Raw genomic sequence first — 16,340 nt, 5'->3', positions numbered from 1 at the left:
CACACCCTAGGGGGCTTGAAACGGTTGGTCTCCCAGATCTACCACATCCTACAACACCCAACACGCCTTCAAACTCATACATATCAGCGTCAATGGCAGAAGACGGTTGATGCGGATATTACGCCTTCTCAGTGGGAGGCGGTGTGGAGAGATATCCCTAAAGTGTATCGGAGCATCCCGCAACGGGAGAACGCCTACAAACTTTTAACTCAATGGTATTACACTGCCCTGCGACTCCACAAGATGTTCCCCAATGCTTCGCCGCTGTGCTGGAGATGTCGGGCTGCGACGGGGGACTTTGTGCACATATGGTGGGCATGCCCGCTCCTCACTGTCTTCTGGAAGGAGGTCCTTAGCCACATCAGGGGGGTGTTGGGATTCCCTTTGCCTGAAGCCATAGGTACGATCCTGCTGGGTGTTAGACCATCAAATATTAAGGCCCTAACCCGTAGCGACTGGATTGTAACACTACAGATGCTAGGTGCGGCCAAGCAACTCATAGCCTTGTATTGGAAGAAGACTGACGCTCCTCCAATAGCTTCCTGGTTTGTGCGGCTGTGGCACGTCCTGGCAATGGAGCTCCTAACGGCGCGACTCCAGATGCGCCCCACCCGCTTCGAAACAGTTTGGAAGCCCCTGGTGCGTTACCTGTGCTCCATAGAGCATGCACGACACATGCACACTAGACTCAGGACCCTGCACCTTTTTGAGGATGCCATCGCCCCTACAGACCCTACTAGGTTGCTCCCGTAGGTGATTCCTATACCAGCTGAGCTCCGGAGACAGACCCCTGCCGCTCAGCACTGCTTCCCAGCCTCTGGCCTACCCGTCACACCTGTTAGCGCGCTCACCCTTCTATTTTCCGTCTCTGGCTTCCTCCCTCTTCGCTTTCATCTTCTTTCTCTCTTCTGTAGCTCTCTTATGGCCTCATGGACCCCCGTTGGGTCGTTAGTAATTCCTGAGCTTGTTGCTCTCTCATCATCCCCCTCTGAACTGTAATTGGGGCTATTCCAGCGCTGGACAACTTCATCAGCTTCTTCTTAGCCACGCGGCCGGCCCCTCGGGGTTGTAGGCACGGCGCTGTGTTCATTACTCTGATTTAACGAATTCTGTTGCACATTCTTCGCGGCCGGCTTCGGATAGAGGTTGTAGGCTTAACGCTGTGTATTTGTGCCCCTTCTGGGGTTTTGTTCTAAAAATAAAACAGACTTGTAATAAAAATAAAAAAAAGGCATACTGCCTTTGTGAGCCTCTCCAGACCACTTGCTGTACTCAGCAACTGGCTCCCATTGGTCTACCCCCCACTTTGGGCGGGAGACCCGGCGAGAAAAACAAAGTGAGGAAGAGAGGTGTGCCCACCTCTGCCAACTCCACCCCTAAGGTGGGGAGGTGAAGCACAACTTCGAGTCCCGCCATCTTGAGGATGGGGGACCCAACCAACCAGGGACAGGCTCCTGCCCCCCTCCCACTGGATAGTGGCAGAATAGGGGTTGTACCCACCCCAGGGAAGGGACCCATTGGTCCCTGCCCTTTACCTACCTGTAACACCCCTAAAGTTTGTATTTAGGGGCACCCTGAACCTTCCTTCCTCAGATCCAGCAGCGACAAGTAAAGAGGAAGGACGAGAAGCCGTGCGGAGCTAAGAAGAGGATGATGCTCACTGACTTGACCCCAGCCCTACATGCCTGTCTCCCCTCTAACCCGCTCCAGCGAAATCCCGGCGTGTCCAGTGGCCAGCAACCTCCCAAACCCCGGAGGACCTGCCTGCATTCACTTCCCAAGCTTTCTCCCGTGAACACCGGATGGGTTTGAACTGCAGCTTCTGGTGCCAACCAGGAACCGCAAATCCAGCGCACTCTGCACCTGCCGAGCCCGGCCTGTGTTTGACTGAACAAACACCACGAGGAGGTCGCCCCGGCAATCCTGACCCGAGATCTGGCGACCCCTGGCCTGCCTCAAGCCTCCAGACGACGCCTGCAGCCTCAATCCAGAGGGCCTCCCCCTACCGCGACCAGAGCGGGTAAGAAAATCCGACATCCAAATGCACCCCTGCACCAGACACCCCACAGCCTTGTGTGCCCAACTCAGCGGTGCCTAACCATGCGTCTACATCCCAACTTACCCCTCGAAGTGGTGGTCACTCCTGGAAGATACTAATCCCAGAGCCTGCAGTGTTTCTTTGTCCCGGAGAATTCCCATTGAAATCAACAGGGCACCCAACCTCAAAACAGCACCCTGCAACCGGCTGCCCTAGCACCGCTGAGGGTGCTCCTTTGGTGCTAACCTGGTCTCCAACGTGCCCTGAGCTTAACCCTAGGAGCTTTGCTCCCAAAACCCTGTGGCCTGCTTGCCAGCTGCCGCCAACCGGAGTCCCCCTATCCCCCATTGCATAACATTGGGCCTCAACACTCTGCACCCGGCCGCCCGAGTGCCGCTGAGGGTGCAACAACAGTGCATCACTGACCCTGGGAGACCCCCGAGTCTAACCCCAGAACCGTAACTCAAAAGACCAATTACTTACCTTGAAACCGATAACTCATTTTTTCTCATAGTATAACATTGACACTTTCTCCCAAAAAGTTTCGACTTTTGAAAACAGCAAATATTCCTTAAAAATCAGCTGAATACCCAAAACACATTTTCTCAACTGTTTTCAGGAAACGTCCCAGTGCTGGACCCAGCACGGAGTAAGAAAAAGTAACGATAACCTAACTTACCTGCTAAGTGAATTTCCTCCAATAGGATAACATTGGTGATTCTATGTGAAAAAGTTTCCAAGTGTCAACTTTTAAAATACAATAATATTCCTTAAAAATCACACTGTAACCAAAACGCTTTTACTCAACTGTTTACAGGAGATGTCCCAGGACTGAATCTAGGATCTAGTCCTGTGGTTAGAAAAGTAATCCATAAAGTAATTAATTGCATTTAACTAGAAATTCCCACTGAGCTCAATGTCACATTGTGTTTGAAATTGTGTTGCCTATTCCAACAACTGTAGCTATTGAATTCAAAAGTCTATTGCTTACTTGAAAAGTATTCAACTAAAGTAACTCATTCTGAGAAAGTATATTTTGATACCTATTGTTGGTTCTAAAATAAAACTACTATATATTTTTATACCAACAATTGGCCTAGAGTTCAGTTTTTGAGTGTGTGAGACCATTTGCTGACTGAGTGTGTACAACAAATGCTTTACACTGTCCTCTGATACTGCCTTACTGCTCGACCAAGCTACCACTCTAGAGAGTAAGGTTATATCCAACTTTAGCCTCTGCCATACCTCTGGGGACTGTGGACTCTGTGCACACTGTACCTTACTGGTCCAGTATATACAGAGCCACTTTCTTACACATTGGTACAAGAACTTTCAGAAATCTATTTACAATGAAAGATTTAAATAAGGGGGTTTGGTCAGGCAGCCACAAGAAAGTAGACGAGGCAGAAAGATACGCTTTCAGAGTGACTGGAGCAGAGCCCTACTGGACAAGAGAAAAAATAAAAAGTAAGATATGGAAAATGAGGCAGAAAGAGAGTCAATAGACTTTTCTGTGCTATATGTAGGTTGTCCGGAATTCGGTTTAACCCGATTGTGCTCGAGAATACCATACCGGATGAAAATAAGCTGATCCGGTTTAAACTGAGTATCACAGAGTTTTCACATTTGCACAACTTGGCCACTTGAGGGAGCCAAAGCAGTACTAAACAGAATTGCACTGGAAGCAAACCGCAGGGAATAATACGAGTCACTCCCCATTTAATTAGGCACGGTTGGGGCCAGGCTTCCAGTCCTATTTTAATTCATGTGCAACTATGTCAGTCCCCGTGAGATCTGAAGCCATTGTGCTGCTATTTAGGGTGTCCACACTGAGGGGGAGTCGGGTTTAGGGAGAATGCCTTGTTCCAAGAGACTGTGGGTTTGGGGGCGCCATCTTCGTGTTCGTGTTCGATTCTTATGGCTACGCAGTCCCAGAATATTTGGCCATTAAGATAGCTTGGCGACTGGATGAGCCTCCTATGTAGTTCTGGGTGCACACTGCCGACATAGCGAATTCGCTAGCACAACTGTCAGATTTCAGCATGAAATAATATTTGCAGGCCGAAGTGTGATTTTTAAAATTAATTTAACATGCTATGCACAAACCCCGGCCCAGAGCTTGTAATCCTGGATCCATCGAGTGAAGCTGTCGATTGAAGCGGTCGATTTCACTCCTCTTCGCAGATAGTCAATGCATGCATTTTTATGTGCGGACCTTGTTACCTGTAGTGTCCCACACCAAAGAGGAGGTGAGTAGTTTGCCTCGTAAAGGGAGAATATTATTGCTGGAGTAAATCATACTCTTCCCTTGGGTACTGGACTCACCGGACAAGAGGCTCAAAGGCATTTTTGCTATGAGGATTGGCATACATGTGTGCGTAGCTGTTTTATTATTGCAAAAGTTCTTCTTACATTCAGAAAAGATGGTCTTACACTTCTAAAAGGATTTGCTCACATAACGCCTTTCATGTGCTTAAATGTACTCAGAGCGAAGGGCATACGTAGGCAGACAACGTGTGTTCAGGGCATGGAAAGCACAATGAATGTGTGTACACCCATGAACGTATACATCCCTCTTGGAAAGAATGAATGAAATAGAATTTGTAAAGAGCACTATCACCCTGATAGAGCACCCTGGCGCTGGAAGACGTACCATGTTGTGGTTGTGATTCAGGTCACTGCCTCTACAGTCCGGCAGAGTTGTGACAGAGTCAGTCACTTCAGTTACTGCCAGGCAACAGTGCCCCATTTCGAACACAGGTGCATGAAATTTGTCTAAAGCAGGCGCGCAAAGCCCAGACTCACGGGACTTCAGCTCCCCTGTCGCTTGTGTCTGCCCAGGCACACGCGCACGCGCGCGCACACACACACACACACACACACACACACACACACACACACACACACACACACACTGTTTTTGAGCTACTGTGGTCTGGCGTCCGTTTTCTTGCAGCCACACCCGAGCACTTCACCGGTCTTTAAAAGACCATTCACTTGCTAACGAGGCTTTGTTGTTTTTCACCCCCTCTTAGAGCCCCTGCTTCTCCACTCTGCATATATCATCCCCCCCGAAATGTGGCTTTAGTTCCGCCTCTGCCTAGATAGATACAAAATCTAACATATTTCTACTATGCTTTTCACCATTTCGAGATCGACAAAATTACTGCTATTTAGGCGAGTGTCCTTTCATTCTTTAAGCACTATTAGTATCATTTCAAGTATTGTAACGATGATTGGGTTGTGATGATTATCAATAATAAAATTAATGTCGTTAATCGACCAGATTCACTCACCTGATGCGATGCCACAGTAAGAAGGCCAAACGTGCACCTGAATATAAATTGGGAAGAATCGCAGGTAGGACACGAGTGTTGCGGGCTTAGCCACATTTCGAGAATGGGCAATGCCGATCATTTTAAAACATCTGCTCCTGTTCACTCTGCACGCATTGCCCTTTCTGCTCGCATGCTGGCCTCTCTGCCCTTGCCCACCTGCTCACCAGTTGCTACTTGTAATAGTTGAAAATGGTGTGGTATAAAGGTTGTCACTACTAGGAAGGTCACAAATTTAAAATTTGCAACACACAGGCAGACTCTTTCTATCTTATTCCTCTTTTATAAGGTATTGCTGCTTAGGAGTATTCTTTAACCAAGAGTAATACTAAGTAATATCAAATTATTACGCTCAGGGCCACTGTAATTTTGCACCAAGACATGACTGAACCGGCAGAGTGGAATAAATTATTTATGTGGCAAGAAAATGCAAATTATGCTGCACATTTAGTTTTAATATTATCTAATAGTCTGTGATAATATCATTTTGAAAATGACCTGTTAAATACTGCTACATGCAGAATTTGGTGCAGTAAGTGCTGAGTTACCAAGTTAGCTCCCATTTCTAATTGAAAACTTGAACTAAGAGGTAGTTAGCCAAGTCTAGTAAATACCTCACAATAGGGTGTCAGTACCAACGTTTTATATGGCACAAATTCGACTTGAAGGTATGGGAGCGCTTTACATGAGCAACAGTTGCATTACACAATGTAACCCCGACTCCAACGCTCTCCAGTGCCATATTGCAAACCTTCTTTGGTGCCCGTTTTCCCTCAGTGTCTGTAGAGGGCAGGCTCCTTTGCAAGGTGTGTGGGTACTGCTTGGCCATGATCACATGCTGCGCCCCAAGTGTGTGTTTCGTTCCAAACATCCCCTCCATGTGAGTGGGCACCTGGATTCCAGAGTCTTTTGCCAGGTAGGACGCATGTGTGCGTGCTTGCTGTATTCAATGCAAGTGGCGCTTCCAGGGAAATCAACAGTAAAAACAGCTGGCTCGCGACACATACATTCTGTAACCTACGTCGCTCCAACAAAGCTTAAATCTCAAACTCGAACCAGACAGCCTGTTCACACACCCTTCTCCAATCCTTGAGAGAAGTTCCTTTTCACTAGCGAATCAGCCCATGCAATTACTCCTGCCACACCGCCTTCACATTAAATACAGGGATAATTTACATCATTTGTTGTTCTCTGACACCAGCACAGATGGGAGAAGGGCAGGCATGACGATATGCAATTGTGTATATATATATTTTGTATTTATTTAGCGCCTACCACCCCTGATGAGGCATTGAGTTGGTGTTTTCCAGTTCCCAAAACCATCCCCTTCCCAACATTAACCTACATAGTGCAGTTGTATGTTTAGGAGTGTAAACTGTAAATGCCATCACTAGGTGGTAACACATTTCTAAATGTAAAATGCCTACCACAGTTACAGAAATACACATTACTCCCTTCATAACCCACTATAATACAAGGCCCAACAGCAGAGACTGCTTCAATAACTCTGAGGGCATATGCACCCAGTTCAACGCATATGTTGCAGAACTTGTCCAAGAGAATGTCAACCTTCAGGTGCACCAGTATTGGCATGGAAAGCTAGGTCAGTGGCCAGATTTGGCAAATTGTGTACTGGCTGTTTTGGCGTTGCCAGTCTCAAGTGCCAATGTCAAGAGGGCCTTTTCACAAATAAAAGTTTACATGGGAAGGAAAGAGAGCACGAATGACCAAAGACTCACTGAGGAAATATTGTATGGTGTACTACAAAAAGTTTGACTTGTAAGATTGTATTTGGACCTCATATACACTGTACCTACACTGTCTATATACCATGCATCAATGTAGAAAGCACGCAATAATAAAAGCAAAGCGTTCCATAAACACCGGTAAAACACTTTCAGTTGTTTCTTATGACGCGAAAATGAGTAACCACTGAAAAGCACTGTTTTTTTGAGGTACTGAAATCACTGGAAAACACTGAAAAAACACCACCAGTATTTACCAAAAATAGAAACTGAAAACAGGAAAGCCTAGCTATATGATAGAAACTTTTTCCATCTGCAGGCATAAACCGTCATGGTGGAGGGACACCTGGCTGGCAGAACAACATTACAGACTTCGGGAGGAAGGTCGAAAGGTACCAACTGCTGTCGCTCAATTTCCAAGCAGGAAAGGGAAGAGCTGGTAGGTTCGTGTCGAGGACCCTCCCTTGCTGCTGCAAATGAAGATGCTCAGAAGCTCAGGATACCATACTCTCCATGCCCACAAGAATGACTTGGACCTGGTCGTTCCGGATCTTCTTGAGCACTCTGGACAGGAGTGATATGAGCGGAAAGTGTACAGGAGGCCCGAGCGCCAGTTGAGACAAAAATACTTCTCCGAGCGAGAGCTGCCTTGGAAACCACAGTGCGCAAAAATTTTGACATTGCGCGTTCTTGCCGGAGGCGAACAGATCCATCCAGGTCTCTCCCCACTGCTGAAAAAGACATTTGGCCACCTCTGTGTAGAGACGTTATTTGGGATCCGCTACGCATCTTCAGCTGAGTTCGTCCACCCAGGCATTCAGGGAACTACCTAGATATGTCATGCTGTTCCAGCTATGTCCAGAGATGCAGGGGCTCTTGATAGAGGATCACGATCCCATCGTGCCTGTTTATTTCAGTACCACATGGCGTTGGTGGTGTCCATGAACACTTTTACCAGCCTTTCCTTGACGGAGAGTGGAAAGTCCTTCAATGCCAATCTGATCGCTTGGAGCTCCAGCTTGTTTATGTTGAGTCCTCGGGATTCCCCCGGAGACCAGAGTCCATTGATATCCACCTCTCCCAGATTGCAGCCCCAACCTAAGAGTGAACCATCCGTCACCACTGCTAGATCTGGTTGGGGAAGAGAGGGGGCTCTGTCTCTGACCCATGCTTGGTTAGCCACCACTGCAATTCCCTCTGAGATCTGAACCTAGTTGGAAAGATTCCCCTGATGATGCACCCACTGTAACTTCAGGTCCCACTGCAGAGCCTGCATATTCCATCTGGCATGATCAACCAGCAGGATGCAGGAGGCCACGAGGCCCAGCAGCCTCAGTCATTCTCACCAAAATATGGGATAGAGGCTGAAACATCAGTATCATAGCCTGAATATCCCGGACTCACTGCTCGGGAGGATAGGCCAGAAACTGCACTGTGTCCAGAATAGCTTAGATGAAAGGAAGCATCTGAGCGGGAGTTAGGTGTGACTTAGGCACGCTTATAGTGAACCCCAGAGAATGCAGGAGATCAGCCGTTGTCTGGAGATGGGAGACCACAGCCTGGGAGGAGCCCACCTTCAACAGCCAGTCGTCGGGATAGGGGAAGACTGGAACCCCTGATCTGCGCATATGAGCTTCGACCACCGCCATCACTTTTGTTAACACCCAAGGGGCACTGGTAAGGCCAAAGGGAGCCCGGTGAACTGAAAGTGCTTGTGGCCCACCATAAACCGTTGATATTATCTGTGGGCTGGCAAGACGGAATATAGAAATAGGCGTCCTGCAAGTCCAACGCCACCATCCAGTCTACGGGATCGAGGGCAGACAGGACCTGAGCCAACGTGAGCATTTTGAACTTCTCCTTTAGGAGGAAGCGATTGAGGGCCCGGAGGTCTAGAATAGGACGCAGGCCTTTGTCCTCCTTTGCACCAGAACGTAGCAGGAGTAGCAACCACAACCTACTTCTGGCACAGGGGCCCTCTCTATAGCTCCCTTGGCCAAGACAGCTGAGAATTCCTGGCGGAGAAGTGCCAAATGATCCCCCGACAGGCAATCGAAAGACAGTGGCATGGAGGGAGGGGTAGTCGCGAAGGGGAGGTAGTAGCCCCTTCGGACGATTTGCAAAACCCACCTGTCCGAGGTGATGGATTGTCCATGGAGGAGATAATGCCGAATCCTGTATCCAACTGGCCGTTGATGGGCCTGAATAGTTGGACTAATAAGGCTTGGAGACTGCGGTAGGGAGGAAAGGGTGGACTGGCCCACCCGCTGGCGCCTAGACCCGCAGGGTCGCTGGGTCCCACATCCGCGGCCACGCAGCGGCTGGGCAGCTTGCAATGAACTGGTGGCTAGACTGGGCCGGACGTGGTTGGGCGCCACTTCCGTAGCCACAAAAGAGATGAAAAGCAGACTGGAGGGGCAGAAGGGAATGCAGCTTTTGAAGAAAAGGCTTGGACCACCAAGGTCTCGGGAGAAGGATGTTGGGTCAGGAACACTGGGCTGCCCGGGGCTGGGCAGTGGCAGCGGGCAATCGTCCTCTCCACAGAAGCCCCTGTGCTGGGATTGGACCAAGTGCCCAGGAGGATGACGGTGAAAGCCTCATTGAACTGCAATAGGGGTTCAGACAAGGAAGCCGCAGGCTTAAGCACCGGTCAAGAGGTTAGTTATGACTGCCACCGAAGGAAGCTCAAGGCCCAGGACCTCGGCTTCCCTTCTCACTCCCACAGCAAAGGACGCTCCCTTCTCCGTAGCCACAGTAGGGGGAGAAAGCAAGCAAGTGTCTGGAGAAGTGATCCAGATCCAGGCCTGGATTAGCGGGGGTCCACCAGTGCCAGGGCCACCGGCATCGAAGGCCCAGGACCCCCGTCTCACCCCATGGGGCCCGAAGGTGAACCGGCAGAGGCGGACTGCTCAAAAATGAGGTGTAAGGCCACGTAGCACTGTTGAAGTTGAGCAGGGGATGCTCTGGCTCATGCAAAAGCTGAGAGGAGCGGAGTAGTTACTTAAGCAGGCACCGCAGACAGAGCCTTTGAGCGACAATGCTCTTATTCCCGCATCGCATCAGCCGACTAACAGGGAGAAGGTGAAGAGGGCTTGCACTTCTTTGCCTTTATCTTGTGTTTGGACTTAACCAATGACCTCACCGACTTGGAGTGTGACGAGGAGTGAGCTTCACGAATGGTCTTGAGACCTTCCTATCGAACGAGACAGGAAACGACGCAGATCCAACCACAGGGCCTCCGACAATTTTTGGGACGGCTTCCGCAAAGTCTTTGGGTGCATGGCCCGGCAGTAGGAGCACAACTTCGGGTCGTGGTCGTGCTCCAGATACCATAAGTACACAAGGTGAGGGTCTGTCACCAACATCATCTTGTGACAGGAACCACATGGCTTGAAACCGGTCCAACGTTGGGACATCCCTCTTGCACCAGGAGTCCTAGACTCGAATAAAGAAGTAGAAAAAAGTTGCCAAAAGACTAGCCAAAAAGTGACTAAGAGGATACGCTCTCCGGGTCTCCACTAAAATAGCGTGGAAAAATAAAGAACTGATGTCAGCGCGCAGGGACGGCATCTAAGTAGGAACCGTGATGGCATCCAAGCGACCAAGACGCCGGACGTGGAGTCGACTGATGCCACATACCAATGCGCAGGGGTACTGCAAAAGAAAAATCTTCAGATCCAGTCTTACGCCGGGGGAAATGCTAAGGTAAGGAATCTACAACTGTCTCTTTCAGATTGTTTTGCCTCTAGCTGGCAGGGTACCCAGTCGTTAAAGTGCAACATTGTTTCCCCATTTTTAAGGACTGTTCAAACTCAAAACTATAACTGGCATATCAAAACAATTATACTTACGGCGCCCCCTTCCTGGGGGAATAGCAGCACAATGATGCTTGATATCGAGAGCACAAGCAGTGTGAAGAACAGGGTCCACAAAGATATCCGCCTTGCTCTCCTTCAGCATATTTAGCACTTCCTGTAAGGAAGGAGCAAAGTAACAGCAGTGTCAAAAATAAAGACAACTGGAAGTCAAGCGAACCACAGGAAAGCATTGATCTTACACTGTCAAAACAATTTGGGATAATAGAGTTGAGGAATATCCATATTTAAACAAAAATGATCTGCAGACATTTAAATAATTCAAAGTTACTGAAGGATGAGGGATTGAATTTCCAAAGTGGTCTAAACAAATTTGAGAATGCAGACCCACCTGGCATTACCGCTCATAATCTATGATACACCACAGATCATACTTTAGATAGGCCAGACATGCAACCATTATGACTGACAGAATTTTTTTTGCCACAGTAAGGGATACATGCCATGGCTTTCTACAATCTGGAGGCAGTGGGCACTGAAACTAGGACAAACATTACATTTCAAAGTGTTTTTCTCTCTCAAGGAATGCTTCTGAACAAAATACTCTGTACAAACGTAGGGAGACTAGTCTGCTCTTCCAAATGTATTACTACGGATGACATTATGTACTATAAATGTTAAGTGAAACTGTCAAATTTAACATGACATAACAAATGGTACCTTTCTACAAAGCTCCGTTTTAACTTTTAGTAGGTTCATTTTAAGACACTCCTCCACCTGACCAGTCTGCTCTTGTGCTGCAGCCTCTTCATAGCAAAGTTTAGTAATCTATAAAAACAAAATCATCAATGGTGATCATGTTCCTGTAAGAAGGAAGATGAACAGAATTAAATTACGAAACAATGCACCCTACATGATGTGAGGTTTAGCCTTGATGCGGTTGACAATTTTTTGCAGAGCAAACAAAATTCGGTTGACTGCGGATGTGGAATGATATCTACAACACAGATTTGTTTCAAAGTAGAGGGTGACACTGCCTCTAAAATAAATAAGAGTTTATAAATAACTTTGTAATGAAGTCAAATCCTGTGCCATCCATCCACTGTGTAGGATAAGTTAGCATCCTCCCCACTTGTATGTGCCAAAAGAGAAACTTAAGCATATGTCCAAGTCATTAATTTACTCTATTGAAAACTAAATTAGAAATAAAAACTTGAACAACCCAATGCTTTAGAATACTAAACGATTCTGCATTTTTACCTTTGTAAAGGGTCATGATGCACAAGTTACTACTTGTGTAACGATATATCTGTAAGAGACATTAGTTAGTGATAGATTCCTTACCTTAGAATATCCCCAGGCGTCAGACTGGATCCGGAAATTTTTGCGTAGCAGTACCCTTGCGAGTCGGTAGGCGTCGTCTGCGGCTCCGCGTCCGTCGTCGGCGTCATGATGACGTCGTCGGAATACTTAGACGCCGCCTCCGCGTGCGGACGTCAGTTCTTAGACACAGCTTTTACGCGCCAGAAGCGCTGAGCCATGTTAAAAACCAAACAGGTGCCATTGAAACTAGGGCCCGAAAGGGGATGACCGTAACCCTAGATATCGGTTCGCAGAATGGGGAGGATGGGTGGGTCGGTAAGGAATCTATCACTAACTAATGTCTCTTACAGATATATCGTTACACAAGTAGTAACTTGTGCATCTGAAAGAGACACACGTTAGTGATAGATTCCTTACCTTAGAATAGATACCCCAGCAATACCAACCCCGGTGGTGGGTCTGCGAACCAATAATCACACCAGAAAGTCCTGGAGGACGGAACGGCCAAAGAAGCCATCCCTCCGGACTTGACTGTCCAGGCAGTAGTGTCTTGCAAACGTGTGCAGCGAGGCCCACGTAGCCGCCTGGCAAATGTCCTGCAAGGGCACTCCCCGGCCCAGGGCAGTTGTAGTCGCCATGGCCCGGGTGGAATGAGCCCGCAATCCAACAGGGGGCTCCTTTTTAGCCAAGGAGTAACATGCCTGGATACACAAGATGATCCGCCGAGATATGGTCCGCTTGTGCACCGCTTTTCCCTTCTTAGCGCCCACGTAACCAACAAAGAGTTGGTCATCCACCCAGAACTGGCGTGTGCGATCCAAGTAGAATGAAAGCGCACGTTTTGGGTCCAGACGGTGGAGCCGCTCTTCCTCTTTAGAGGGATGCGGTGGCGAAAAGAAGGTGGGCATCGAATTTCAAAAGTCATAACTCCACTGGTCTCTCCAAATCAACATGGATTCATCCCTAAACACAGCACAGTGACACACATAAATAAAGTCATTACTCTCATGGATGTGGCCCGGCTGAAAAACGCCCACTATCTTTGATATTACTAGACGCTGAGAAAGCGTTTGACCGTGTTGAATGGCATTATTTATGGGAGGTAATGAGAAAATCAGGCTTTGGGGAGAAGTTCATGACAGCAGTGCAGGCGCTATATATAGCTCCTAATGCAAGAATTGCTGCTATGGGGATTAAATCAGCAGTGATTAATATCACAAGAGGTACAAGGCAAGGTTGCCCTTGCTCCCCATTACTATTTGCCTTATTTATCAATCCGTTATTAAATAGCATATCTCATAGCCCTTTAATTAAGCCTTTTATAGTGCAAAATATCCCACACGCGGTATTCACATATGCGGACGACGTGGCGGTTATGACTGTTAATCCGCTTGAAACACTAATGGAAATTGAGCGGTTGGCCCTAAAATTTGGTTCATCATCAGGCTATAAATTAAATTCTGGTAAGACTCAAGTGCTATGTACGGGAAAATATGCATTTTAATGACCCCAGAGTTGTATCCGAAGTAATATATCTAGGCATTATAATTAAAGCCTCTATGACTGACATAGTGGAAGCCAATTGGAATAGTACATTTCGGCACATTCAGCAGTCGTTAGAAAGGTGGGGACGATTGCAATTAACACTCATAGGAAGAGGGAATATTATCAAGATGAGTATCTTGCCGAAAGCTCTTTACGTTTTTAGAGCTATTCCATTGGCGATTCCCTCTAAATATATACAACAGCTACAGTCCATCTGCGCAAGATTTTTATGGTCACCTGGGAAACCTCGGAGGGCGATGAAACTGATGACTCTCTCGGTTGAGAGAGGTGGTCGGGCGATTTCTGATTTTTTGTTATATTTTTATGCTTGTTTTTTACAGAGATTGCGATTGTTATTAACAGGGGAGCCGGTAGTGGAGGTGGCAGAAGCGCCCTCAATATATTATTTATTGCTAGGAATTCATGCCAAGCGTAGCTTATTCAAAGAGCTAGAGGGGAATTACTACAAGAGAACACGGTACAAAGTGATGGGATGAGCTTTCACAGTATGGCGAAAGGTGGCTAGATTGATTAATATAGGGAAAGTGTCATATTATACGCCCTTTAATGCAGAGAAAATATTACCCTTTGTGTTCCAGGATCGGGTTGCTCTAGAGTGGACACATTGTGGGATATCGCGAAATTGGGGATTTGTTTGAATTAGATGACACTTGCCACTTACAAGAGTTTGACTCTTAAATATTATTTTACTAAATCATCTTTTTTTAAATATCTTCAATTAAGAGACTACATCAATAGAAGACCCATGGTTGTCGGAATAAGCCCCGTAGTAGAGGCAATTCGTAAAGGGGAGAAAATAGGACTGCTGTATAATTTATTAATGGAACACAGACTTGACGATTTGCAGAAGTTTAACCTGTATTGGCAGAATCAATTCTCTATTAATAGAAGATGTTTTAATTAGGTCTAAGGAAGCTTTCCTCTCGGCTAATTTGAAGGCTTAACTTTTTAAGACTGTTTTCTGTTTATATTATACACCAGAGCGTATGATGAAGTGGGGTTCACAATATGACGGGAAATGCTTCCGATGCAAATCTGACAATGCAGACAGTATTCATATTTTTTTTAGCTGCAGCAAATTACGCTAATTCTGGATTCATATGGAAAATTTTCTTTCTATGGTTACACATACCACTGTCAAGATTTCTCCAGCTTTGATGCTCCTAGGCATGGGTGAAAATGTGAAGAAGGGCACTGCTTTATTTAAATTTAGATATTTGTTATTTGTTGCTATGACCGCTGCCCGTCTTTGTATTGCATCTGATTGGCTGCAAGAAGAACCCCCCGCTTTTGAATTTTGGCGATCGAAGTTGTATAATCTTTTTGAATTGGAATGGAGTCAGTATGCCTTGAAGGGGGCCAGGAAACGCCAATTGGGAATATTAATTTGGGGTGCAATTCAAGAACATTTGGAGATGTGAAATGCTAATCATTTTAATTTACAGTGTGGTATTTCAAGTTCGATTTTTCTGACGCTCAAGCTATGTAATGAATATGCTACTTACCAGTATGCATCTGTTCTTGGCATGTAGGGTTGCTAACATTCATATCTTTAGCATAGATCGCCGCCTAGTGTTGGGTCCGGATGATTGCACATTGTTGTCCTGGAAGAGTCTTCGAAGTATCACGAGATAGGTGGCTCCTCCCCTGGACTACAGTGCGCATGGGCATCGACTCCATCCCCAGATTGTTTTTAGCCATTGTGGCAGAGATGGAGTTAAATAGTGTAAAGGATGTCCATGCAAATGATTGAATGCAAGAGAGTATCTGCAGCCGCTACGGGCACCGGGGAGGAGGGTGGGCGATATGAATGTTAGCAGCCCTACATGCCAAGAACAGATGCATACTGGTAAGTAGCATATTCAGTTCGAGGCATGTGGGCTGCTAAATTCATATCTTTAGCATAGAATACATAGCAGTCCCTCCATTAACGGCGGTTGCCCGTGCCAGCTGCAGAAGTCTGAAAGAGTGTCTTGAGAACAGCCTGTCCTACAGCTGCTTGCTGCTTGGAATGTACATCGACACAGTAGTGTTTGGTAAACGTGTGCGGTGTAGTCCACGTGGCTGCTCTACAAATGTCTTCCAAAGGAATGTTTCCCAGGAAAGCCATGGAGGCCCCCATCTTGCGTGTGGAGTGCGCCCTTGGGGGTATTGTTAAAGTACGTTTAGCTTTTTGATAACAGATTTGAATGCACTTAACAATCCATCTGGCTATTCCTGCTTTGGAGATAGGGTTGCCTTTGTGCTGTGCAGAGAAGGCAACAAAAAGTTGTTGTGTTTTCCTAAAGGGTTGTGTTCTATCAATGTAGTACATCAACGCCCTTCGAACGTCTAATGTATGGAGCATTCTTTCCGCCACTGTTTGTGGGTTTTGAAAGAATGCGGGCAGGTCAATAGTTTGGTTGATATGAAACTGTGACACCACTTTTGGAAGGAATTTGGGGTTAGTACGCAGGACTACCCTGTTTGAATGAATTTGTATGAATGGCTCCTGAATCTTGAGCGCTTGCAGCTCACT

At 46.9% G+C, this 16,340-nt stretch overlaps 1 protein-coding gene across 1 annotated transcript in view; it reads right to left on the bottom strand.

Annotated features, from left to right (window-relative positions):
- The window catches only part of GLG1 (golgi glycoprotein 1), a 694,561-nt gene that overhangs the window by 59,430 nt on the left and 618,791 nt on the right, over positions 1-16,340 (bottom strand). Inside the window, exons 23-24 of the mRNA XM_078669216.1 lie at positions 11,654-11,761; positions 10,970-11,090 (exon numbers count right to left, since the gene is read on the bottom strand). Coding sequence (XP_078525342.1) covers positions 10,970-11,090; positions 11,654-11,761 — 229 coding nt within the window. The remainder of the gene's footprint in view (positions 1-10,969; positions 11,091-11,653; positions 11,762-16,340) is intronic.

This window comes from Lissotriton helveticus, chromosome 12 (assembly GCF_964261635.1).
Source record: "Lissotriton helveticus chromosome 12, aLisHel1.1, whole genome shotgun sequence".
NCBI classification, from domain to species: domain Eukaryota; kingdom Metazoa; phylum Chordata; class Amphibia; order Caudata; family Salamandridae; genus Lissotriton; species Lissotriton helveticus.
Note: the sequence above shows the minus strand (reverse complement) of the source record. Positions and strands in the feature narration are given on the sequence as shown.